This window comes from Oncorhynchus mykiss, chromosome 15, assembly GCF_057628025.1.
Source record: "Oncorhynchus mykiss isolate SJ-2025 chromosome 15, ASM5762802v1, whole genome shotgun sequence".
Lineage (NCBI taxonomy): Eukaryota > Metazoa > Chordata > Actinopteri > Salmoniformes > Salmonidae > Oncorhynchus > Oncorhynchus mykiss.
Window position 1 is genome coordinate 1,611,594 of NC_143036.1, and position 24,700 is coordinate 1,636,293.

The 24,700-nt window shown below is 48.2% G+C and overlaps 1 protein-coding gene across 4 annotated transcripts in view; it reads right to left on the reverse strand.

Annotated features, from left to right (window-relative positions):
* The window catches only part of LOC110490875 (tetratricopeptide repeat protein 21B), a 66,477-nt gene that overhangs the window by 21,097 nt on the left and 20,680 nt on the right, over positions 1-24,700 (reverse strand). The window contains exons 13-21 of one of the 4 annotated variants that reach the window (XM_036945638.2): positions 22,243-22,400; positions 18,854-19,051; positions 18,367-18,519; positions 18,130-18,288; positions 14,026-14,136; positions 10,131-10,373; positions 8,658-8,849; positions 5,551-5,661; positions 575-656 (exon numbers count right to left, since the gene is read on the reverse strand). In XM_036945638.2, coding sequence (XP_036801533.2) covers positions 575-656; positions 5,551-5,661; positions 8,658-8,849; positions 10,131-10,373; positions 14,026-14,136; positions 18,130-18,288; positions 18,367-18,519; positions 18,854-19,051; positions 22,243-22,400 — 1,407 coding nt within the window. The remainder of the gene's footprint in view (positions 1-574; positions 657-5,550; positions 5,662-8,657; positions 8,850-10,130; positions 10,374-14,025; positions 14,137-18,129; positions 18,289-18,366; positions 18,520-18,853; positions 19,052-22,242; positions 22,401-24,700) is intronic. The other 3 variants (XR_016486523.1, XM_036945639.2, XR_016486524.1) reach the window with 3 other exon arrangements.

Below are 24,700 nucleotides of genomic sequence, written 5' to 3' on the forward strand. Positions count from 1 at the left end.
TTATTCCCCTCTAATCAGGGACTGATTTAGACCTGGGGAACCAGGTGGGTGATTCCCCTCTAATCAGGGACTGATTTAGACCTGGGACACCAGGTGGGTGATTCCCCTCTAATCAGGGACTGATTTAGACCTGGGGAACCAGGTGGGTGATTCCCCTCTAATCAGGGACTGATTTAGACCTGGGGAACAAGGTGGGTGATTCCCCTCTAATCAGCGACTGATTTAGACCTGGGACACCTGGTGGGTGATTCCCCTCTAATCAGGGACTGATTTAGACCAGAGACACCAGGTGGGTGATTCCTCTCTAATCAGGGACTGATTTAGACCTGAGACACCAGGTGTGTGATTCCTCTCTAATCAGGGACTGATTTAGACCTGGGACACCAGTTGGGTGCAAATAATTATCAGGTCGAACAGAAAACCAGCTGTAATCTGGACCTCGTAGGGTCAGATTTGAATACCCCTGGGTACATGGGTAAGATACCCAGACAGAATCCAAATAAAGTCAAAATAAACATGAGACCCAGTAACAGTAGTCTGTTTAAAATATAACATGTTCCTGGGCATCATGTACCTGGGCATCTGTCCATCAGTCCAAGGAATATCTCCACAGACTCATCAAACTTCTCCTCCTTCAACTTGATATCTCCGTACACCTTCAGGCAGACACAGGAACATGATGCTTATGTCAACCTTCCCAGTGTGCTCTAGCACGTATAATGTACAAAGAGAAGAGAGGACTAAACCACTGTGGCCTTCAGGGGGGGGTGTTATATAGAGGAGAGAGGACTAAACCATTATGGCCTGTGGGAGATGTTATATAGAGGAGAGAGGACTAAACCATTGTGGCGTCAGGGGGGTGTTATATAGAGGAGAGAGGACTAAACCATTATGGCCTGTGGGGGATGTTATACAGAGGAGAGAGGACTAAACCATTGCGGCGTCAGGGGGGGGGGGGTGTTATATAGAGGACTGGATCTTTATATTTCCCACTTGGATCCTGTTTCAGTAATAATGAAATCAGGCCTGGTTGAGTGTCTGATAATCTACTGTTTATATAAGAGTGGATAAAACACGCTAATAACGTCCTATTGAGTACGTCAAAAAAAAGTTTGGTAGACCTCCACTGGTAGATCTCCACTGGTATACCTCCACTGGTAGACCTCCACTGGTAGACCTCCACTGGTAGACCTCCACTGGTAGACCTCCACTGGTATACCTCCACTGATAGACCTCCACTGGTAGACCTCCACTGGTAGACCTCCACTGGTATACCTCCACTGATAGACCTCCACTGGTAGATCTCCACTGGTAGACCTCCACTGGTAGACCTCCACTGGTATACCTCCACTGATAGACCTCCACTGGTAGATCTCCACTGGTAGACCTCCACTGGTATATCTCCACTGGTAGACCTCCACTGGTATACCTCCACTGGTATACCTCCACTGATAGACCTCCACTGGTAGATCTCCACTGGTATATCTCCACTGGTAGATCTCCACTGGTAGACCTCCACTGGTATATCTCCACTGGTATATCTCCACTGGTAGACCTCCACTGGTAGACCTCCACTGGTAGACCTCCACTGGTAGACCTCCACTGGTAGACCTCCACTGGTAGACCTCCACTGGTAGATCTCCACTGGTATATCTCCACTGGTATATCTCCACTGGTAGACCTCAACTGGTATATATCCACTGGTATATCTCCACTGGTAGACCTCCACTGGTATATCTCCACTGGTAGACCTCCACTGGTAGACCTCCACTGGTAGATCTCCACTGGTATATCTCCACTGGTATACCTCCACTGGTAGATCTCCACTGGTATATCTCCACTGGTAGACCTCCACTGGTATATATCCACTGGTATATCTCCACTGGTAGACCTCCACTGGTATATCTCCACTGGTATATCTCCACTGGTATACCTCCACTGGTAGACCTCCACTGGTATATCTCCACTGGTATACCTCCACTGGTAGACCTCCACTGGTATATCTCCACTGGTATATCTCCACTGGTATACCTCCACTGGTATACCTCCACTGGTATACCTCCACTGGTAGACCTCCACTGGTAGACCTCCACTGGTATATCTCCACTGGTATACCTCCACTGGTAGACCTCCACTGGTATATATCCACTGGTATATCTCCACTGGTATATCTCCACTGGTATATCTCCACTGGTATACCTCCACTGGTAGACCTCCACTGGTATATCTCCACTGGTAGACCTCCACTGGTATACCTCCACTGGTATATCTCCACTGGTATATCTCCACTGGTATATCTCCACTGGTATATCTCCACTGGTATACCTCCACTGGTATACCTCCACTGGTATACCTCCACTGGTAGACCTCCACTGGTAGACCTCCACTGGTATATCTCCACTGGTATACCTCCACTGGTAGACCTCCACTGGTATATATCCACTGGTATATCTCCACTGGTATATCTCCACTGGTATATCTCCACTGGTATACCTCCACTGGTAGACCTCCACTGGTATATCTCCACTGGTAGACCTCCACTGGTATACCTCCACTGGTATATCTCCACTGGTATATCTCCACTGGTATATCTCCACTGGTATATCTCCACTGGTAGACCTCCACTGGTATACCTCCACTGGTAGACCTCCACTGGTAGACCTCCACTGGTAGATCTCCACTGGTAGACCTCCACTGGTTGACCTCCACTGGTAGACCTCCACTGGTATATCTCCACTGGTAGACCTCCACTGGTAGATCTCCACTGGTAGATCTCCACTGGTAGATCTCCACTGGTAGACCTCCACTGGTATATCTCCACTGGTATATCTCCACTGGTAGACCTCCACTGGTAGATCTCCACTGGTAGACCTCCACTGGTATATCTCCACTGGTATACCTCCACTGGTATATCTCCACTGGTATATCTCCACTGGTAGACCTCCACTGGTAGACCTCCACTGGTATACCTCCACTGGTATATCTCCACTGGTATATCTCCACTTGTATACCTCCACTGGTAGACCTCAACTGGTATATCTCCACTGGTAGACCTCCACTGGTATACCTCCACTGGTATACCTCCACTGGTATATCTCCACTGGTAGACCTCCACTGGTATATCTCCACTGGTAGACCTCCACTGGTATATCTCCACTGGTAGACCTCCACTGGTAGACCTCCACTGGTAGATCTCCACTGGTAGACCTCCACTGGTATATCTCCACTGGTATACCTCCACTGGTATATCTCCACTGGTATATCTCCACTGGTAGACCTCCACTGGTAGACCTCCACTGGTATACCTCCACTGGTATATCTCCACTGGTATATCTCCACTTGTATACCTCCACTGGTAGACCTCAACTGGTATATCTCCACTGGTAGACCTCCACTGGTATACCTCCACTGGTATACCTCCACTGGTATATCTCCACTGGTAGACCTCCACTGGTATATCTCCACTGGTATATCTCCACTGGTATACCTCCACTGGTATATCTCCACTGATAGACCTCCACTGGTATACCTCCACTGGTATACCTCCACTGGTATATCTCCACTGGTAGACCTCCACTGGTATATCTCCACTGGTATATCTCCACTGGTATACCTCCACTGGTATATCTCCACTGATAGACCTCCACTGGTATACCTCCACTGGTATACCTCCACTGGTATATCTCCACTGGTAGACCTCCACTGGTATATCTCCACTGGTATATCTCCACTGGTATATCTCCACTGGTATACCTCCACTGGTATATCTCCACTGATAGACCTCCACTGGTATACCTCCACTGGTATATCTCCACTGGTAGACCTCCACTGGTATATCTCCACTGGTATATCTCCACTGGTATACCTCCACTGGTATATCTCCACTGATAGACCTCCACTGGTATACCTCCACTGGTAGACCTCCACTGGTAGATCTCCACTGGTAGACCTCCACTGGTATATCTCCACTGGTATACCTCCACTGGTATATCTCCACTGGTATATCTCCACTGGTAGACCTCCACTGGTAGACCTCCACTGGTATACCTCCACTGGTATATCTCCACTGGTATATCTCCACTTGTATACCTCCACTGGTAGACCTCAACTGGTATATCTCCACTGGTAGACCTCCACTGGTATACCTCCACTGGTATACCTCCACTGGTATATCTCCACTGGTAGACCTCCACTGGTATATCTCCACTGGTATATCTCCACTGGTATACCTCCACTGGTATATCTCCACTGATAGACCTCCACTGGTATACCTCCACTGGTATACCTCCACTGGTATATCTCCACTGGTAGACCTCCACTGGTATATCTCCACTGGTATATCTCCACTGGTATACCTCCACTGGTATATCTCCACTGATAGACCTCCACTGGTATACCTCCACTGGTATACCTCCACTGGTATATCTCCACTGGTAGACCTCCACTGGTAGACCTCCACTGGTATACCATCCATCCCTGGAGTTTTCCCCAGCCTTAAATGTTTTAATTGTATCTAGAAGTTCCTCCTCTGTAATTCACCAGAGTCTTTCTGTACAGATGTTAATATTACATTTTTAATAGAAAAAACATCCGTACAATTATCGTTGGATAGAGGTACAAAAACATACACTTAAAGTACTTTGCTTCCTCCTTCAAAATATAATTTGGTGACTCCGTATTTTGTAACAAGTTTGAGTAAATTGTTTTTGGTAGCATTTATATGTTGAATTATTTTTCCACAAATTCCAAACTGTTGCCACAAAGTTGGAAGCACAGAATCGTCTAGAACGTCATTGTGTGCTGTAGCTTTAGGATTTCCCTTCCGTGGAACTAAGGGGCCTGAACCATGAAAAACAGACCCAGACCATTATTCCTCCTCCACCAAACTTTACAGTTGGCACTCTGCATTTGGGCAGGTAGCGTTCTCCTGGCATCCGCCAACCCAGATTCGTACGTTGAAATGAGTTTCCACTCCTCCAGAGTACAATGGAGGCAAACTTTACACCACTCCAGCTGACGCTTGGCATTGTGCATGGAGATCTTAGGCTGCTCGGCCATGGAAACCCATTTCATGAAGCTCCCAATGAACAGTTCTTGTGCTGATTTGCTTCCAGAGGCCGTTTGTAAACTCTGCAGTGAGTGTTGCAACCGAAGAACGACAATGATAACGCGCTACAGCACTCGGCGGTTCCATTCTGTGAGCTGGTGTGGCCTACCACTTCGCGGCTGAGCCGTTGTTGGTCCTAGACGTTTCCACTTCACAATAACAGCACTTACAGTTGACCGGGGCATCTCTAGCAGGGCAGAAATTTGACGAACTGACTTATTGGAAAGGTGGCATCCCATGACGGTGCCACGTTTACAGTCACTGAGCTCTTCAGTAAGGCCGTTCTACTGCCAATGTTTGTCTATGGAGATTGCATGGCTGTGTGCTCAATTGTATACACCTGTCAGCAACAGGTGTGGCTGAAATATCAGAATCCACTAATTTGAATGGGGTGTCCACATACTTTTGCATATATAGTGTATATAGAGGAGAGAGGATTGTACCATTGTGGCGTCAGGGTGGAGGGCATCCTTCGCCAGCACCTCTTCAACCTGCATCAGGGCTTCATCCGTCTTCCCATTCTCCAGGTAAAACTGGGCTAACTCCAGACTGATCTGTGAGGGGAGTATAGATCAGATCTACAGAATATAGATACAGTTGAAGGTATAGATCAGATCTACAGAATATAGATACAGTTGAAGGTATAGATCAGATCTACAGAATATAGATACAGTTGAAGATATAGATCAGATCTACAGAATATAGATACAGTTGAAGATATAGATCAGATCTACATACTGTACATACAGTTGAAGTTGGAAGTTTACATCCACTTAGGTTGGAGTCATTAAAACTAGTTTACATCCACTTAGGTTAGAGTCATTAAAACTAGTTTACATCCACTTAGGTTGGAGTCATTAAAACTAGTTTACATCCACTTAGGTTAGAGTCATTAAAACTAGTTTACATCCACTTAGGTTGGAGTCATTAAAACTAGTTTACATCCACTTAGGTTGGAGTCATTAAAACTAGTTTACATCCACTTAGGTTGGAGTCATTAAAACTAGTTTACATCCACTTAGGTTGGAGTCATTAAAACTAGTTTACATCCACTTAGGTTGGAGTCATTAAAACTAGTTTACATCCACTTAGGTTGGAGTCATTAAAACTAGTTTACATCCACTTAGGTTGGAGTCATTAAAACTAGTTTTTCAACCACTCCACATATTTCTTGTTAACAAACTATAGTTTTGGCAAGTCGATTAGGACATCTACTTTTACTTTGTGTTTTTCCAACAATTGTTTACAGACAGATTATTTCACTTATAATTCACTGTATCACAATTCCAGTGGGTCAGAAGTTTACATACACTAAGTTGACTGTGCCTTTAAACTTTAAAATCCAGAAAATGATGTTACGGCTTTAGAAGCTTCTGATAGGCTAATTGACATAATTTGAGTCAATTGGAGGTGTACCTGTGGATGTATTTCAAGGCCTACCTTCAAACTCAGTGTCTCTTTGCTTGACATCATGGGAAAATCTAAAGAAATCAGCCAAGACCTCAGAAAAAAATAGTAGACCTCCACAAGTCTGGTTCATCCTTGGGAGCAATTTCCAAACGCCTGAAGGTACCACGTTCATCTGTACAAACAATAGTACGCAAGTATAAACACCATGGGACCACGCAGCCGTCATACCGCTCAGAAAGGAGACCCGTTCTGTCTCCTAGAGATGAACGTACTTTGGTGCAAAAAGTGCAAATCAATCCCAAAACAACAGCAAAGGACCTTGTGAAGATGCTGGAGGAAACCGGTACAAAAGTATCTATATCCACAGTAAAACAAGTCCTATATCAACATAACCTGAAAGGTTGATCAGAAAGGAAGAAGCCACTGCTCCAAAAAAAAAAAAAGCCAGACTACAGTTTGCAACTGCACATGTGGACAAAGATTGTACTTTTTGGAGAAATGTCCTCTGGTCTGATGAAACAAAAAGAGAACTGTTTGGCCATAATGACCTTATGTTAGGAGGAAAAAGGGGGAGGTTAGAACACCTTCCCAACCATGAAGCACAGGGGTTGCAGCATCATCTTGTGGGGGTGCTTTGCTGCAGGAGGGACGGGTGCACTTCACAAAATAGATGGCATCATGAGGGAGGAAAATTATGTGAATATATTGAAGCAACATCTCAAGACATCAATCAGGAAGTTAAAGCTTGGTTGCAAATGGGTCTTCCAATTGGACAATGACCCCAAGCATACTTCCAAAGTTGTGGCAAAATGGCTTAAGGACAACAAAGTCAAGGTATTGGAGTGGCCATCACAAAGCCCTGACCTCAATCCTATAGACAATTTGTGGGCAGAACTGAAAAACCGTGTGCGAGCAAGGAGGCCTACAAACCTGACTCAGTCACACCAGCTCTGTCAGGAGGAATGGGCCAAAATTCACACAACTTATTGTGGGAAGCTTGTGGAAGGCTACCCGAAACGTTTGACCCAAGTTAAACAATTTAAAGGCAATGCTACCAAATACTAATTGAGTGTATGTAAACTTCTGACCCCCAGTGGAATGAAAGAATTAAAAGCTGAAATAAATCATTCTCTCTACTATTATTCTAACATGTCACATTCTTAAAATAAAGTGGTGATCCTAACTGACCTAAGACAGGGAATATTTACTAGAATTAAATGTCAGGAATTGTGAAACTGAGTTTACATGTATTTGGCTAAGGTGTATGTAAACTTCAGACTTCAACTGTATATATACACACACACACATGCTAGATCAGTTCTCTAGTCACAGAGAAAACAACAAGACAAACTGCCCACACTCCTCACCTCCTGTCTGTTCTCCTGATGGCTACTATAGCCTGGTTGTAGTAATATTAACCTTGTCTGTTCTCCTGATGGCTACTGTAGCCTGGTTGTAGTAATATTAACCTTGTCTGTTCTCCTGATGGCTACTATAGCCTGGTTGTAGTAATACTAACCTTGTCTGTTCTCCTGATGGCTACTATAGCCTGGTTGTAGTAATACTAACCTTGTTGTCTGTTCTCCTGATGGCTACTATAGCCTGGTTGTAGTAATACTAACCTTGTTGTCTGTTCTCCCGATGGCTACTATAGCCTGGTTGTAGTAATACTAACCTTGTTGTCTGTTCTCCCGATGGCTACTATAGCCTGGTTGTAGTAATACTAACCCTGTCTGTTCTCCTGATGGCTACTATAGCCTGGTTGTAGTAATACTAACCTTGTTGTCTGTTCTCCCGATGGCTACTATAGCCTGGTTGTAGTAATACTAACCTTGTCTGTTCTCCTGATGGCTACTATAGCCTGGTTGTAGTAATACTAACCTTGTCTGTTCTCCTGATGGCTACTATAGCCTGGTTGTAGTAATACTAACCTTGTTGTCTGTTGTCCCGATGGCTACTATAGCCTGGTTGTAGTAATACTAACCTTGTTGTCTGTTCTCCCGATGGCTACTATAGCCTGGTTGTAGTAATACTAACCTTGTCTGTTCTCCTGATGGCTACTATAGCCTGGTTGTAGTAATACTAACCTTGTTGTCTGTTCTCCCGATGGCTACTATAGCCTGGTTGTAGTAATACTAACCTTGTTGTCTGTTCTCCCGATGGCTACCATAGCCTGGTTGTAGTAATACTTGGTCCTGTCTACAGCGGTCCTGCTACGGTAGTGTCTGGCCAGCTGACAACAGATGGAACACAGCACGGTTCTCTCCTGCTCCAGCAGCTCTGGGCGCTCTGTCTGACACCGCTTCAGGACACTCACCTGGACACTGTGGGCCTGGGAGAGACAAACACCGTGGAAGAAACACACAGCCCATTTGTAAAGGAAGTGCTCCTCACACGAGGTACCATTAGTGAAAACAGATCACCACACCGTCACAAACTGGCTACAGTCATACTGAGAGATACTAGTTACTGTACTGTCTGTTACTGACAACATTAACACAAGTGGAAAATGACTGTATCAACATGTCATTGTTCTAAGACCTTCTCCAAGAGGTCCTGGACTGATCAGCGTAGTGAGTCCAACCTTCTCAATAGTAACCCTAACCCTGACCTTCTCCAGAGTAACCCTAACACTGACCTTCTCCATAGTAACCCTAACCCTGACCTTCTCCAGAGTAACCCTAACGCTGACCTTCTCCAGAGTAGCCCTAATGCTGAACTTCTCCATAGTAACCCTAACCCTGACCTTCTCCAGAGTAACCCTAACACTGACCTTCTCCAGAGTAACCCTAGCCCGGACCTTCTCCAGAGTAACCCTAACCCCGACCTTCTCCAGAGTAACCCTAAATCTAACCCTGACCTTCTCCATAGTAACTCTAACCTTCTCCAGAGTAACCCTAACCCCGACCTTCTCCATAGTAACCCTAACCCTGACCTTCTCCAGAGTAACCCTAACCCTGACCTTCTCCATAGTAACCCTAATCTTCTCCAGAGTAACCCTAAATCTAACCTTCTCCATGGTAACTCTAACCTTCTCCAGAGTAACCCTAAAGCTAACCTTCTCCAGAGTAACCCTAAATCTAACCTTCTCCATAGTAACCCTAACCCTGACCTTCTCCATAGTAACCCTAATTCTAACCCTGACCTTCTCCATAGTAATCCTAACTCTAACCCTGACCTTCTCCATAGTAACCCTAACCTGGGCCTTTTCCATAGTAACCCTAACTCTAACCCGGACCTTCTCCAGAGTAACGCTAACTCTAAGCCTGACCTTCTCCATAGTAACTCTAACCCTGACCTTCTCCATAGTAACCCTAACCTGGGCCTTCTCCAGAGTAACTCTAACCCTGACATTCTCCATAGTAACCCTAACTCTAACCCTGACCTTCTCCATAGTAACCCTAACCTGGGCCTTCTCCAGAGTAACTCTAACCCTGACCTTCTCCATAGTAACCCTAACTCTAACCCTGACCTTCTCCATAGTAACCCTAACCTGGGCCTTCTCCAGAGTAACTCTAACCCTGACCTTCTCCATAGTAACCCTAACTCTAACCCTGACCTTCTCCATAGTAACCCTAACCTGGGCCTTCTCCAGAGTAACTCTAAGCCTTACCTTCTCTAGTGTGTCCTGGACTGATCCCTGGTCAGCATAGTGTGCTCTGGCTAGCAGCAGAAAGTACTGTACGTTGCTCCTCAGGCTGGAGACGGTCAGTGTACCATCATCACAGTGCAGAGCGGTCATCAGAGTCCTCTGGGCCTTGCCATAGTGACGCAGCTTCAGTAGCAGCTCTACCAGGTCCACCACCAGAGAGTCATGACCGCCCAGCTTCACTGCTCTCTCATAGTGACGGACAGCCTGCAAGACCATTTGGGTTAGATGTAAATACTCTCATAGTGACTGACAGTCTACAGGACAAATCAGGTTAGACATAAATACTCTCAGTGACTGACAGTCTGCAGGAACAACCAGGTTTAATATAAACACTCTCATAGTGACTGACCATAGTCCCTGTGCCCATGAAAGCAAAGGTAACCTGCCTAAATGACTACCACCCCGTAGCACTCACCTCTGTAGCCATGAAGTGCTTTGAAAGGCTGGTCATGTTTCACATCAACACCATTATCCTGGACACTCTAGACCCACTCCAATTTGCATACCACAACAACAGATACACAGATGGTGCAACCCACACTGCCCTGTTCCACCTGGACAAAAGGAATGCATATGTGGGAATGCTGTCTATTGACTACAGCTCAGCGTTCAACACCATAGTGCCCTCCAAGCTCATCACTAAGCTAAGGACCCCGGGACTAAACACCTCCCTATACAACTGGATCCTGGACTTCCTGACGGGCCATCCCCAGGTGGTAAGGGTAGGCAACAACACATCTGCCACGCTGATCCTCAACACAGGGGTCCCTCAGGGGTGCGTGCTCAGTCCTGTACTCCCTGTTCACCCACGACTGCGTGGCCAAGCACGACTCCAACATCATCAGTGGCTGGCCTGATCACCGACAACGACGAGACAGCCTATAGGGAGGAGGTCAGAGACCTGGCAGTGTGGTGCCAGAACAACAACCTCTCCCTTCAACGTGAGCAAGACAAAGGAGATGATTGAGAACTACAGGAAAAGGAGGGCCGAACACGCCCCCATCCACATTGACACGGCTGTAGTGGAGCAGGTCGAGAGGTCCTTGGTGTCCACATCACCAATAAACTATCATGGTCCAAATACACCAAGACAGTCGTGAAGAGGGCACGACAACACCGTTTCCCCCTCAGGAGACTGAAAAGATTTGTCATGGGTCCTCAGATCCTCAAAAAGTGCTACTGCTGCACCAGTGCCTGGTATGGCAACTGCTCGGCCACAAGGCACTACAGAGGGTAGTGTGTACAACCAGGTACATCACTGGGGCCAAGCTTCCTGCCATCCAGGACCTCTATACCAGGCGGTGTCAGAGGAAGGCCCTAAAAATTGTCAAAGACTCCAGCCACCCTAGTCATAGACTGTTCCCTCTGCTAACGCACGGCAAGCGGTACCGGAGAGCCAAGTCTAGGTCCAAAAGGCTTTTAAAGAGCTTCTATCCCATAGCCATAAGACTCCTGAACAGCAAATCCAATGGCGACCCAGACTATTTGCATTGCCCCCCCCCCCCCCTCCCTCTGGAACGCTGCTGCTACTCTGTTATTATCTATGCACAGTCACTTTAATAACTCTACCTACATGTACATATTACCTCAATTACCTCGACACCAGTGCCCCGCGCATTGACATTGTACCGGTACCCCCGTATATATAGCCACGCTATTGTTATTTACTGCGGCTCTTTAATTATTTGTTATTCTTACCTTTTACTTTTTTGGGGGGTATTTTCTTAAAACTGCATTGTTAGTTAAGGGCTAAGTAAGCATTTCACTAAGGTCTAAACCTGTTGTATTCAGCACGTGACAAATAAAAATTGATTTAATTTGAGTGGACAGGATGTTAAGGGTGGAGCTCCAGATTGAACTGGAGGAGTCCACTTCCTGGACAGCCAGTCTGTGCAAACATACATCCGCCATGATACCAAGAGATTCCATACCTTTGTGGCTAATACGGTTGCAATGATCCGTGACCTACCGAAAGCAAAACAGCGGAGGTATTCGAACTCCAAACACAACCCAGCCGACGATGCCAGAAGAGGATTACATGTTGAAACTTTCCTGAACTCAAAGAGATGGCGCAAAGGACCAGAATTCCTGGAGAAAACAGAAACTCAATGGCCGAAAGTCCCCGAGGAGCTTAGCTCCATCCCTCCGGATGATCCAGAGGTGAGAAAAGACGTCATCGTAAACAGTGTGGAAGAAAAGAGTCCGACCAGCAAACTGATTGAGTACTATTCAACATGGAACAGCTTGAAGAAATCAGATGCCTGGATGCTGAAACTGAAGAGACTTCTTCTACAGTTAAGCCAGAAAAGGAGTTCCCAAAAACTGATACAGGATCAGATCAGAGTCTAACAAACTCACTGAAGGAACAAATTAACAAGTTCAAACTGATTGTTGGAAAAGAAAGTCTGTGGATGACCTAGATGAAGCAGAAACGGTCATCATCCGATTTAAGCAAAGACAGCACTTTAAACAAGAAATTGCGCTTGTTGTGAAAGGAAGACAATGTGCCGAGAGAAGCAGCTCAATCTGTAAACGTTATCCAATTGTTGAAAATGGCATTCTGAGAGTGGGAGGAAGGTTAAGCAAAGCTGCTATGAACTAAAGAATCCTATGATCCTTCCCAAAGACTCCTACATCTCCAGACTGATCTTACTCCACATCCATGAGCAGGTTGGCCACTCTGGGAGAGGTCACATGCTTTCTAGACTTCGCCAGCGATATTGGATACCCTGTGCCAACTCCTTAGCAAGGAAGATCCTTAAGAGCGGTGTCTTCTGCAGGCGGACACAGACCCAAGATGGAGACGACACAGCCCCAAGATGGAGACGACACAGCCCCAAGATGGAGACGACACAGCCCCAAGATAGAGACGACACAGCCCCAAGATGGAGACGACACAGCCCCAAGATGGAGACGACACAGCCCCAAGATGGAGACGACACAGCCCCAAGATGGACGACACAGCCCCAAGATGGAGACGACACAGCCCCAAGATGGAGACGACACAGCCCCAAGATGGAGACGACACAGCCCCAAGATGGAGACGACACAGCCCCAAGATGGAGACGACACAGCCCCAAGATGGACGACACAGCCCCAAGATGGAGACGACATAGCCCCAAGATGGATGACACAGCCCCAAGATGGATGACACAGCCCCAAGATGGACGACACAGCCCCAAGATGGACGACACAGCCCCAAGATGGAGACGACACAGCCCCAAGATGGAGACGACACAGCCCCAAGATGGAGACGACACAGCCCCAAGATGGAGACGACACAGCCCCAAGATGGAGACGACACAGCCCCAAGATGGAGACGACACAGCCCCAAGATGGAGACGACACAGCCCCAAGATGGAGACGACACAGCCCCAAGATGGAGACGACACAGCCCCAAGATGGACGACACAGCCCCAAGATGGAGACGACATAGCCCCAAGATGGATGACACAGCCCCAAGATGGATGACACAGCCCCAAGATGGACGACACAGCCCCAAGATGGAGACGACACAGCCCCAAGATGGAGACGACACAGCCCCAAGGAACTCTTTGCTGATGAGACGTGTGGTGGAAGCCAATCAGGTTACATATAAACACTCAGTGACTGACAGCCTGCAGGACCAATCAGGTTAGTGATATAAACACTCAGTGACAGACAGCCTGCAGGACCAATCAGGTAAGAAATAGAGTGAGGAAGGAGGGAAACAGTATGAGAACATTCCTTAGTAAAATGGCAAACAAGTAGAGCTTTCACTCTTGAGAAATAGTGTAAAAAGGAAAGAATGTTCTGTGTGAGCACTGAGCAGTATTTGTGCTTGAATCTTTGCCGCAGCCTTTCCCGTCTACAATACCTGGTTGTACTGATGGCTCTTCACATAGGCTCGGCCCATCTTTCTCCACAGGGTTGCATCCCGAACCGTCCAGCTCATTGCCTCTTGATACACCTCAATAGCTCTCTCTGGCTGCAGAATAGAAATGTGATATTTGATATACCTGTCCGTGTCAATGCCTTTGCAAAGCCCTACTAACGTGATATGGACAGTCAATAATACGCAGTACACAAGGTACTACTGGTGAGACTGTTAAAACATTTAACACCCTCTTTAATCCAATTACAGTAAGGGTGCATATTATTATTGATTTGGACCTATGGGTGGGCCCAGAAATCAAACCCACTATCCTGCCATTTCCAGATCCATGATCTACCTACTGAGTTACAGAGGACCAAGATCTACCTACTGAGTTACAGGGGACCAAGATCCATGATCTACCTACTGAATTACAGAGGACCAAGATCTACCTACTGAGTTACAGGGGACCAAGATCCATGATCTACCTACTGAGTTACAGAGGACCAAGATCCATGATCTACCTACTGAGTTACAGAGGACCAAGATCCATGATCTACCTACTGAGTTACAGAGGACCAAGATCCACGATCTACCTACTGAGTTACAGAGGACCAAGTTCCATGATCTACCTACTGAGTTACAGAGAAACAAGATCTACCTACTGAGTTACAGAGGAACAAGATCGATGATCTACCTACTGAGTTACAGAGGAACAAGATCTACCTACTGAGTTACAGAGGAACAAGATCTACCTACTGAGTTACAGAGGAACAAGATCCATGATCTACCTACTGAGTTACAGAGGAACAAGATCGATGATCTACCTACTGAGTTACAGAGGAACAAGATCTACCTACTGAGTTACAGAGGAACAAGATCCATGATCTACCTACTGAGTTACAGAGGAACAAGATCTACCTACTGAGTTACAGAGGAACAAGATCTACCTACTGAGTTACAGAGGACCAAGATCCATGATCTACCTACTGAGTTACAGAGGACCAAAATCCATGATCTACCTACTGAGTTACAGAGGACCAAGATCTACCTACTGAGTTACAGAGGACCAAGATCCATGATCTACCTACTGAGTTACAGAGGACCAAGATCCATGATCTACCTACTGAGTTACAGAGGACCAAAATCCATGATCTACCTACTGAGTTACAGATGATCAAGATCTAACTACTGAGTTACAGATGACCAAGATCCACCTACTGAGTTACAGAGGACCAAGATCCATGATCTACCTACTGAGTTACAGAGGACCAAGATCTACCTACTGAGTTACAGATGACCAAGATCTACCTACTTATTTACAGAGGACCAAGATCCATGATCTACCTACTGAGTTACAGGGGACCAAGATCTACCTACTGAGTTACAGAGGACCAAGATCTACCTACTGAGTTACAGGGGACCAAGATCCATGATCTACCTACTGAGTTACAGTGCATTGCGAAAGTATTCGGCCCCCTTGAACTTTGCGACCTTTTGCCACATTTCAGGCTTCAAACATAAAGATATAAAACTGTATTTTTTTGTGAAGAATCAACAACAAGTGGGACACAATCATGAAGTGGAACGACATTTATTGGATATTTCAAACTTTTTTAACAAATCAAAAAATGAAAAATTGGGCGTGCAAAATTATTCAGCCCCTTTACTTTCAGTGCAGCAAACTCTCTCCAGAAGTTCAGTGAGGATCTCTGAATGATCCAATGTTGACCTAAATGACTAATGATGATAAATACAATCCACCTGTGTGTAATCAAGTCTCCGTATAAATGCACCTGCACTGTGATAGTCTCAGAGGTCCGTTAAAAGCGCAGAGAGCATCATGAAGAACAAGGAACACACCAGGCAGGTCCGAGATGCTGTTGTGAAGAAGTTTAAAGCCGGATTTGGATACAAAAAGATTTCCCAAGCTTTAAACATCCCAATGAGCACTGTGCAAGCGATAATATTGAAATGGAAGGAGTATCAGACCACTGCAAATCTACCAAGACCTGGCCGTCCCTCTAAACTTTCAGCTCATACAAGGAGAAGACTGATCAGGGATGCAGCCAAGAGGCCCATGATCACTCTGGATGAACTGCAGAGATATACAGCTGAGGTGGGAGACTCTGTCCATAGGAAAACAATCAGTCGTATATTGCACAAATCTGGCCTTTATGGAAGAGTGGCAAGAAGAAAGCCATTTCTTAAAGATATCCATAAAAAGTGTTGTTTAAAGTTTGCCACAAGCCACCTGGGAGACACACCAAACATGTGGAAGAAGGTGCTCTGGTCAGATGAAACCAAAATTGAACTTTTTGGCAACAATGCAAGACGTTATGTTTGGCGTAAAAGCAACACAGCTCATCACCCTGAACACACCATCCCCACTGTCAAACATGGTGGTGGCAGCATCATGGTTTGGGCCTGCTTTTCTTCAACAGGGACAGGGACGATGGTTAAAATTGATGGGAAGATGGATGGAGCCAAATACAGGACCATTCTGGAAGAAAACCTGATGGAGTCTGCAAAAGACCTGAGACTGGGACGGAGATTTGTCTTCCAACAAGACAATGATCCAAAACATAAAGCAAAATCTACAATGGAATGGTTCAAAAATAAACATATCCAGGTGTTAGAATGGCCAAGTCAAAGTCCAGACCTGAATCCAATCGAGAATCTGTGGAAAGAACTGAAAACTGCTGTTCACAAATGCTCTCCATCCAACCTCACTGACCTCGAGCTGTTTTGCAAGGAGAAATGGGAAAAAATGTCAGTCTCTCGATGTGCAAAACTGATAGAGACATACCCCAAGCGACTTACAGCTGTAATCGCAGCAAAAGGTGGCGCTACAAAGTATTAACTTAAGGGGGCTGAATAATTTTGCACGCCCAATTTTTCAGTTTTTGATTTGTTAAAAAAGTTTGAAATATCCAATAAATGTCGTTCCACTTCATGATTGTGTCCCACTTGTTGTTGATTCTTCACAAAAAAATACAGTTTTATATATTTATGTTTGAAGCCTGAAATGTGGCAAAAGGTTGCAAAGTTCAAGGGGGCCGAATACTTTCGCAATGCACTGTACAGAGGACAGAGATCCATGATCTACCTACTGAGTTACAGAGGACCAAGATCTACCTACTGAGTTACAGAGGACCAAGATCTACCTACTGAGTTACAGATGCCCAAGATCTACCTACTGAGTTACAGAGGACAGAGATCCATGATCTACCTACTGAGTTACAGAGGACCAAGATCCATGATCTACCTACTGAGTTACAGAGGACCAAGATCTACCTACTGAGTTACAGAGGACCAAGATCTACCTACTGAGTTACATAGGACCAAGATCCATGATCTACCTACTGAGTTACAGGGGACCAAGATCTACCAACTGAGTTAGAGGACCAAGATCCACCTACTGAGTTACAGAGGACCAAGATCCATGATCTACCTACTGAGTTACAGAGGACCAAGATCCAAGATCTACCTACTGAGTTACAGAGGACCAAAATCTACCTACTGAGTTACAGAGGACCAAGATCCATGATCTACCTACTGAGTTACAGAGGACAGAGATCCATGATCTACCTACTGAGTTACAGAGGACCAAGATCCATGATCTACCTACTGATTTACAGAGGACCAAGATCTACCTACTGAGTTACAGATGCCCAAGATCTACCTACTGAGTTACAGGGGACCAAGATCCATGATCTACCTACTGAGTTACAGAGGACAGAGATCCATGATCTACCTACTGAGTTACAGAGGACCAAGATCCATGATCTACCTACTGAGTTACAGAGGACCAAGATCTACCTACTGAGTTACAGAGGATCAAGATCTACCTACTGAGTTACAGAGGACCAAGATCCATGCTCTACCTACTGAGTTACAGAGGACCAAGATCTACCTACTGAGTTACAGAGGACCAAGATCTACCTACTGAGTTACAGAGGACCACGATCCATGATCTACCTACTGAGTTACAGGGGACCAAGATCTACCAACTGAGTTAGAGGACCAAGATCCACCTACTGAGTTACAGAGGACCAAGATCCATGATCTACCTACTGAGTTACAGATGAGCAGCTCTTGTTATACCTCTTGTACATTGATGTAGGCGTCCCCCAGAAGGATAGAGGACTGAGGCCCGGGTAGTTCGTCTCTGATCTCCCTATAGCAGGCTATGTACAGCTTCTTGTCTTTGCGTTTCTGCAGGTATATGAGGGCCATCTTCTCCTTGGCCGCTGCGTAGTGCGTCTGAAGAGAATAAGAAGAAAAGGAAGATGTTCTCTATTGTCCATTCAGTTAGAAAGAACGGAACAGTGTCTTCACAACCTGGTCCGGTGTGATGCCTCTGAGGACGCTGAGAGCTGTGTCCAGGTCATCTTTAGCCAAGGCCATGTCCACGTTAGCTATTGTCACACAGATCTCCTCTGGGGTACCAGCGAACGCCACGATAGCGTCCTGCAGCACCATGTTCGACTCATCCTGGCAGGAGAGGAGGAGGGATGGAAGGGGTTTATAGACACACACTGCACTGTCTACCTGGCACCAACTCTGCTAGTAAGAAGCGCAGAAGATGAGAAGTGTGGGTCACAGCCATGAAAGTGTTACAGGATTGCATGAGGTCAGAAAATGCACTTCCACAAACTAATCAAAACTGAACATGTGACTAGAGCATTGGACTCTATAGCCAAAGTAAAAGCCATCAATATAGGTAGAAGTGGAAGGAAGAAATCATGGGACATGACGGGACTACCATAAGCAAAGTAGTAATCAATCAACCAGTCAGTCAATCAATCAATGTATAAATGTAGTGTACCGGTTCTCCGTGTAGTCTCAGTGCCTCAGCCAGCTCCAGGAACACAGACACACGTTCACTGTTGCTGACGTGGGCCTCTCTCCCACTCACTGCTTGGATCCCCATCGCCACGTTCAGGGACTTGATAGCCTCCTCCAGCTCTCCAACACCCCGCAATGCACGGGCTTTGAGTTGGTGGTACTGGGGGAAATCTAGCACCTAGGGAAGGGTGGAGAGAGGTGGAGGGATGGAAAGAGGGAGAGAGGGAGAAAGAGAGAGAGGGGGGGGTGGATGGAAAGAGGGAGAGAGGGAGAAAGAGAGAGAGAGGGATGGATGGAAAGAGGGAGAGCGGGATAAAGAGAGAGAGGGAGGGAGGGATGGAAAGAGGGAGAGAGGGGGGATGGAAAGAGGGAGAGAGGGGGGATGGAAAGAGGGAGAGAGGGAGGGATGGAAAGAGGAAGAGAGGGAGAGAGATGGGGAGGGATGGAGAGAGAGAGGGGGAGGGATGAAAAAAGGGAGAGGGATGGAAAGTGGGAGAGAGGGAGGGATGGAAAGAGGGAGAGAGGGAGAAAGAGAGAGGGGGAGGGATGGAAAGAGGGAGAGGTGGAGGGATGGAGAGAGGGAGAGAGGGGGGGATGGAAAGAGGGAGAGAGGGAGAAAGAGAGAAGGGGAGGGATGGAAAGAGGGAGAGGTGGAGGGATGGAAAGAGGGAGAGAGGAAGGGATGGAAAGAGGGAGAGGGATGGAAAGAGGGAGAGAGGGAGGGATGGAAAGAGGGAGAGGGATGGAAAGAGGGAGAGAGGAAGGGATGGAAAGAGGGAGAGAGGGAGAAAGAGAGAGAGGGAGGGATGGATGGAAAGAGGGAGAGGTGGAGGGACGGAAAGAGGGAGAGGGATGGAAAGAGGGAGAGAGGAAGGGATGGAAAGAGGGAGAGAGGGAGAAAAAGAGAGAGGGGGGATGGAAAGAGGAAGAGAGGGAGAAAGAGAGATGGGGAGGGATGGAAAGAGAGAGAGGGGGAGGGATGGAAAAAGGGAGAGGGATGGAAAGAGGGAGAGAGGGAGAAAGAGAGAGGGGGAGGGATGGAAAGAGGGAGAGGTGGAGGGGTGGAGAGAGGGAGAGAGGGAGGGATGGAAAGAGGGAGAGAGGGAGAAAGAGAGGGGGAGGGATGGAAAGAGGGAGAGGTGGAGGGATGAAAAGAGGGAGAGAGGGAGAAAGAGAGAGGGGGAGGGATGGAAAGAGGGAGAGGTGGAGGGATGGAGAGAGGGAGGGATGGATGGAAAGAGGGAGAGGTGGAGGGACGGAAAGAGGGAGAGGGATGGAAAGAGGGAGAGAGGAAGGGATGGAAAGAGGGAGAGAGGGAGAAAAAGAGAGAGGGGGGATGGAAAGAGGAAGAGAGGGAGAAAGAGAGATGGGGAGGGATGGAAAGAGAGAGAGGGGGAGGGATGGAAAAAGGGAGAGGGATGGAAAGAGGGAGAGAGGGAGAAAGAGAGAGGGGGAGGGATGGAAAGAGGGAGAGGTGGAGGGAGGGAGAGAGGGAGGGATGGAAAGAGGGAGAGAGGGAGAAAGAGAGAGGGGGAGGGATGGAAAGAGGGAGAGGTGGAGGGATGAAAAGAGGGAGAGAGGGAGAAAGAGAAAGGGGGAGGGATGGAAAGAGGGAGAGGTGGAGGGATGGAGAGAGGGAGAGAGGGAGGGATGGAAAGAGGGAGAGAGGGAGGGATGGAAAGAGGGAGAGAGGGAGGGATGGAAAGAGGGAGAGGAGGAGGGATGGAAAGAGGGAGAGGTGGAGGGATGGAAAGAGGGAGAGGGGGAGGGATGGAAAGAGGGAGAGGTGGAGGGATAGAAAGAGGGAGAGAGGGAGAAAGAGAGAGAGGGAGGGATGGGTGGAAAGAGGGAGAGACGGAGGGATGGAAAGAGGGAGATGGATGGAAAGAGGGATAGGGATGGAAAAAGGGAGAGGTGGAGGGATGGAAAGAGGGAGAGAGGGAGGGATGGAAAGAGGGAGAGGTGGAGGGATGGAAAGAGGGAGAGAGGGAGAAAGAGAGAGAGGGAGGGATGGATGGAAAGAGGGAGAGAGGGAGAAAGAGAGAGAGGGGAGGATGGATGGAAAGAGAGAGAGATGGAGGGATGGAAAGAGGGAGAGAGGAAGGGATGGAAAGAGGGAGAGGGATGGAAAGAGGGAGAGAGGGAGGGATGGAAAGAGGGAGAGGGATGGAAAGAGGGAGAGAGGAAAGGATGGAAAGAGGGAGAGAGGGAGAAAGAGAGAGAGGGGGGATGGAAAGAGAGAGAGAGGGAGGGATGGAAAGAGAGAGTGAGGGAGGGAAGGAAAGTGGGAGAGGGATGGAAAGAGGGAGAGAGGGAGGGATGGAAAGAGGGAGAGAGGGATGGAAAGAGGGAAAGAGGGAGAGAGGGATGGAAAGAGGGAGAGAGGGATGGAAAGAGGGAAAGAGGGAGGGATGGAAAGTGAGAGAGGGAGAGGTGGAGGGATGGAAAGAGGGAGAGAGGGAGAAAGAGAGAGAGGGAGGGATGGAAAGAGGGAGGGAGAAATAGAGAGGGGGGAGGGAAAGAGGGAGAGGTGGAGGGATGGAAAGAGGGAGAGAGGGAGAAAGAGAGAGAGGGATGAAAGAGGGAGAGGTGGAGGGATGGAAAGATGTTGAGGGATGGAAAGAGGGAGAGAGGGAGGGATGGAAAGAGGGAGAGAGGGGGAAAGAGAGGGGGAGGGATGGAAAGAGGGAGAGAGGGAGAAAGAGAGAGAGGGAGGGATGGAAAGAGGGAGAGAGGGAGAACGAGAGAAGGGGAGGGATGGAAAGAAAAAGAGGGGGAGGGATGGAAAGAGGGAGAGGTGGAGGGATGGAAAGAGGGAGAGAGGGAAAAAGAGAGAGGGGGAGGGATGGAAAGAGAGAGAGGGATGGAAAGTGGGAGAGAGGGAGGGATGACTCTGGTCTGGTCTCTACACTAGTTTACCTGGAAGTTGTGACTGAGTCTGGTCTGGTCTCTACACTAGTTTACCTGGAAGTTGTGACTGAGTCTGGTCTGGTCTCTACACTAGTTTACCTGGAAGTTGTGACTGACTCTGGTCTGGTCTCTACACTAGTTTACCTGGAAGTTGTGACTGAGTCTGGTCTGGTCTCTACACTAGTTTACCTGGAAGTTGTGGCTGACTCTGGTCTGGTCTCTACACTAGTTTACCTGGAAGTTGTGACTGACTCTGGTCTGGTCTCTACACTAGTTTACCTGGAAGTTGTGACTGAGTCTGGTCTGGTCTCTACACTAGTTTACCTGGAAGTTGTGACTGACTCTGGTCTGGTCTCTACACTAGTTTACCTGGAAGTTGTGGCTGACTCTGGTCTGGTCTCTACACTAGTTTACCTGGAAGTTGTGACTGACTCTGGTCTGGTCTCTACACTAGTTTACCTGGAAGTTGTGGCTGACTCCGGTCTCCAGACACTGAAAGCAGAGGTTGTAGTCTCCCTCATGGAGGTGTATCCTGGCCTGCAGCAGGTGGACCTCAGCGATGGTCGGGTCTCTCTCCAGACAGAAATCCAGGAACTGCTGAGCTGACTGGCTGTCACCTGACAGGAGACATAACCCAGACAGCGAGATAGATGTTTAAAGAGAGTATTATTGTATATAATAAAGTAAGTAAACCGGCTCACAGGAGCAGGAGGCGACTAGTCTGTTGCAGGGACTTACCCCAATCAATGTTATATTGGTAGTATATCATGTTAACTTGTGAGTCACAATTCAGGTTGCCTTGTCCATCATGGTGGTCTCACCTGAGAGGAACTAGGCATGAGCTATGTGATAGACGCCTACGTTCCTTATCCTAACCTGCCACGTCAGTTGTCCTAGCCTGCCACGTCAGTTCTCCTACCCTGCCACGTCAGTTCTCCTAGCCTGCCACGTCAGTTCTCCTAGCCTGCCACGTCAGTTCTCCTAGCCTGCCACGTCAGTTCTCCTGCCACGTCAGTTGTCCTAGCCTGCCACGTCAGTTCTCCTAGCCTGCCACGTCAGTTCTCCTAGCCTGCCACGTCAGTTCTCCTAGCCTGCCACGTCAGTTCTCCTAGCCTGCCACGTCAGTTCTCCTAGCCTGCCACGTCTGTTCTCCTGCCACGTCAGTTGTCCTAGCCTGCCACGTCAGTTCTCCTAGCCTGCCACGTCAGTTCTCCTAGCCTGCCACGTCAGTTCTCCTAACCTGCCACGTCAGTTCGCCTAGCATGCCACGTAAGTTCTACTACCCTGCCACGTCAGTTCTCCAAGCCTGCCACGTCAGTTCTCCTGCCACGTCAGTTGTCCTAGCCTGCCACGTCAGTTCTCCTAGCCTGCCACGTCAGTTCTCCTGCCACGTCAGTTCTCCTAGCCTGCCACGTCAGTTCTCCTAGCCTGCCACATCAGTTCTCCTAACCTGCCACATCAGTTCTCCTAACCTGCCACGTCAGTTCTCCTAGCCTGCCACGTCAGTTCTCCTAGCCTGCCACGTCAGTTCTCCTAGCCTGCCACATCAGTTCTCCTAGCCTGCCACGTCAGTTCTCCTAGCCTGCCACGTCAGTTCTCCTAGCCTGCCACGTCAGTTCTCCTGCCACGTCAGTTCTCCTGCCACGTCAGTTCTCCTAGCCTGCCACGTCAGTTCTCCTGCCACGTCAGTTCTCCTGCCACGTCAGTTCTCCTAGCCTGCCACGTCAGTTCTCCTAGCCTGCCACGTCAGTTCTCCTAGCCTGCCACGTCAGTTCTCCTAGCCTGCCACGTCAGTTCTCCTAGCCTGCCACGTCAGTTCTCCTGCCACGTCAGTTCTCCTGCCACGTCAGTTCTCCTAGCCTGCCACGTCAGTTCTCCTGCCACGTCAGTTCTCCTGCCACGTCAGTTCTCCTAGCCTGCCAGGTCAGTTCTCCTAGCCTGCCACGTCAGTTCTCCTAGCCTGCCACGTCAGTTCTCCTAGCCTGCCACATCAGTTCTCCTAGCCTGCCAGGTCAGTTCTCCTAGCCTGCCACGTCAGTTCTCCTGCCACGTCAGCTCTCCTAGCCTGCCACGTCGGTTCTCCTAGCCTGCCACGTCAGTTCTCCTGCCACGTCAGCTCTCCTAGCCTGCCACGTCAGTTCTCCTAGCCTGCCACGTCAGTTGTCCTAACCTGCCACGTCGGTTCTCCTGCCACGTCAGTTCTCCTGCCACGTCAGTTCTCCTAGCCTGCCACGTCAGTTCTCCTAGCCTGCCACGTCAGTTGTCCTAGCCTGCCACGTCAGTTGTCCTAACCTGCCACGTCGGTTCTCCTGCCACGTCAGTTCTCCTGCCACGTCAGTTCTCCTAGCCTGCCACGTCAGTTCTCCTGCCACGTCAGTTCTCCTAGCCTGCCACGTCAGTTCTCCTAGCCTGCCACGTCAGCTCTCCTAGCCTGCCACGTCAGTTGTCCTAACCTGCCACGTCGGTTCTCCTGCCACGTCAGTTCTCCTGCCACGTCAGTTCTCCTAGCCTGCCACGTCAGGTCTCCTAGCCTGCCACGTCAGCTCTCCTAGCCTGCCACGTCAGTTGTCCTAGCCTGCCACGTCAGTTGTCCTAACCTGCCACGTCGGTTCTCCTGCCACGTCAGTTCTCCTGCCACGTCAGTTCTCCTAGCCTGCCACGTCAGTTCTCCTGCCACGTCAGTTCTCCTAGCCTGCCACGTCGGTTTTCCTAGCCTGCCACGTCAGTTCTCCTAGCCTGCCACGTCGGTTCTCCTGCCAGGTCAGTTCTCCTAGCCTGCCAGGTCAGTTCTCCTAGCCTGCCACGTCAGTTCTCCTAGCCTGCCACGTCAGTTCTCCTAGCCTGCCACGTCAGTTCTCCTAGCCTGCCACGTCAGTTCTCCTAGCCTGCCACGTCGGTTCTCCTGCCAGGTCAGTTC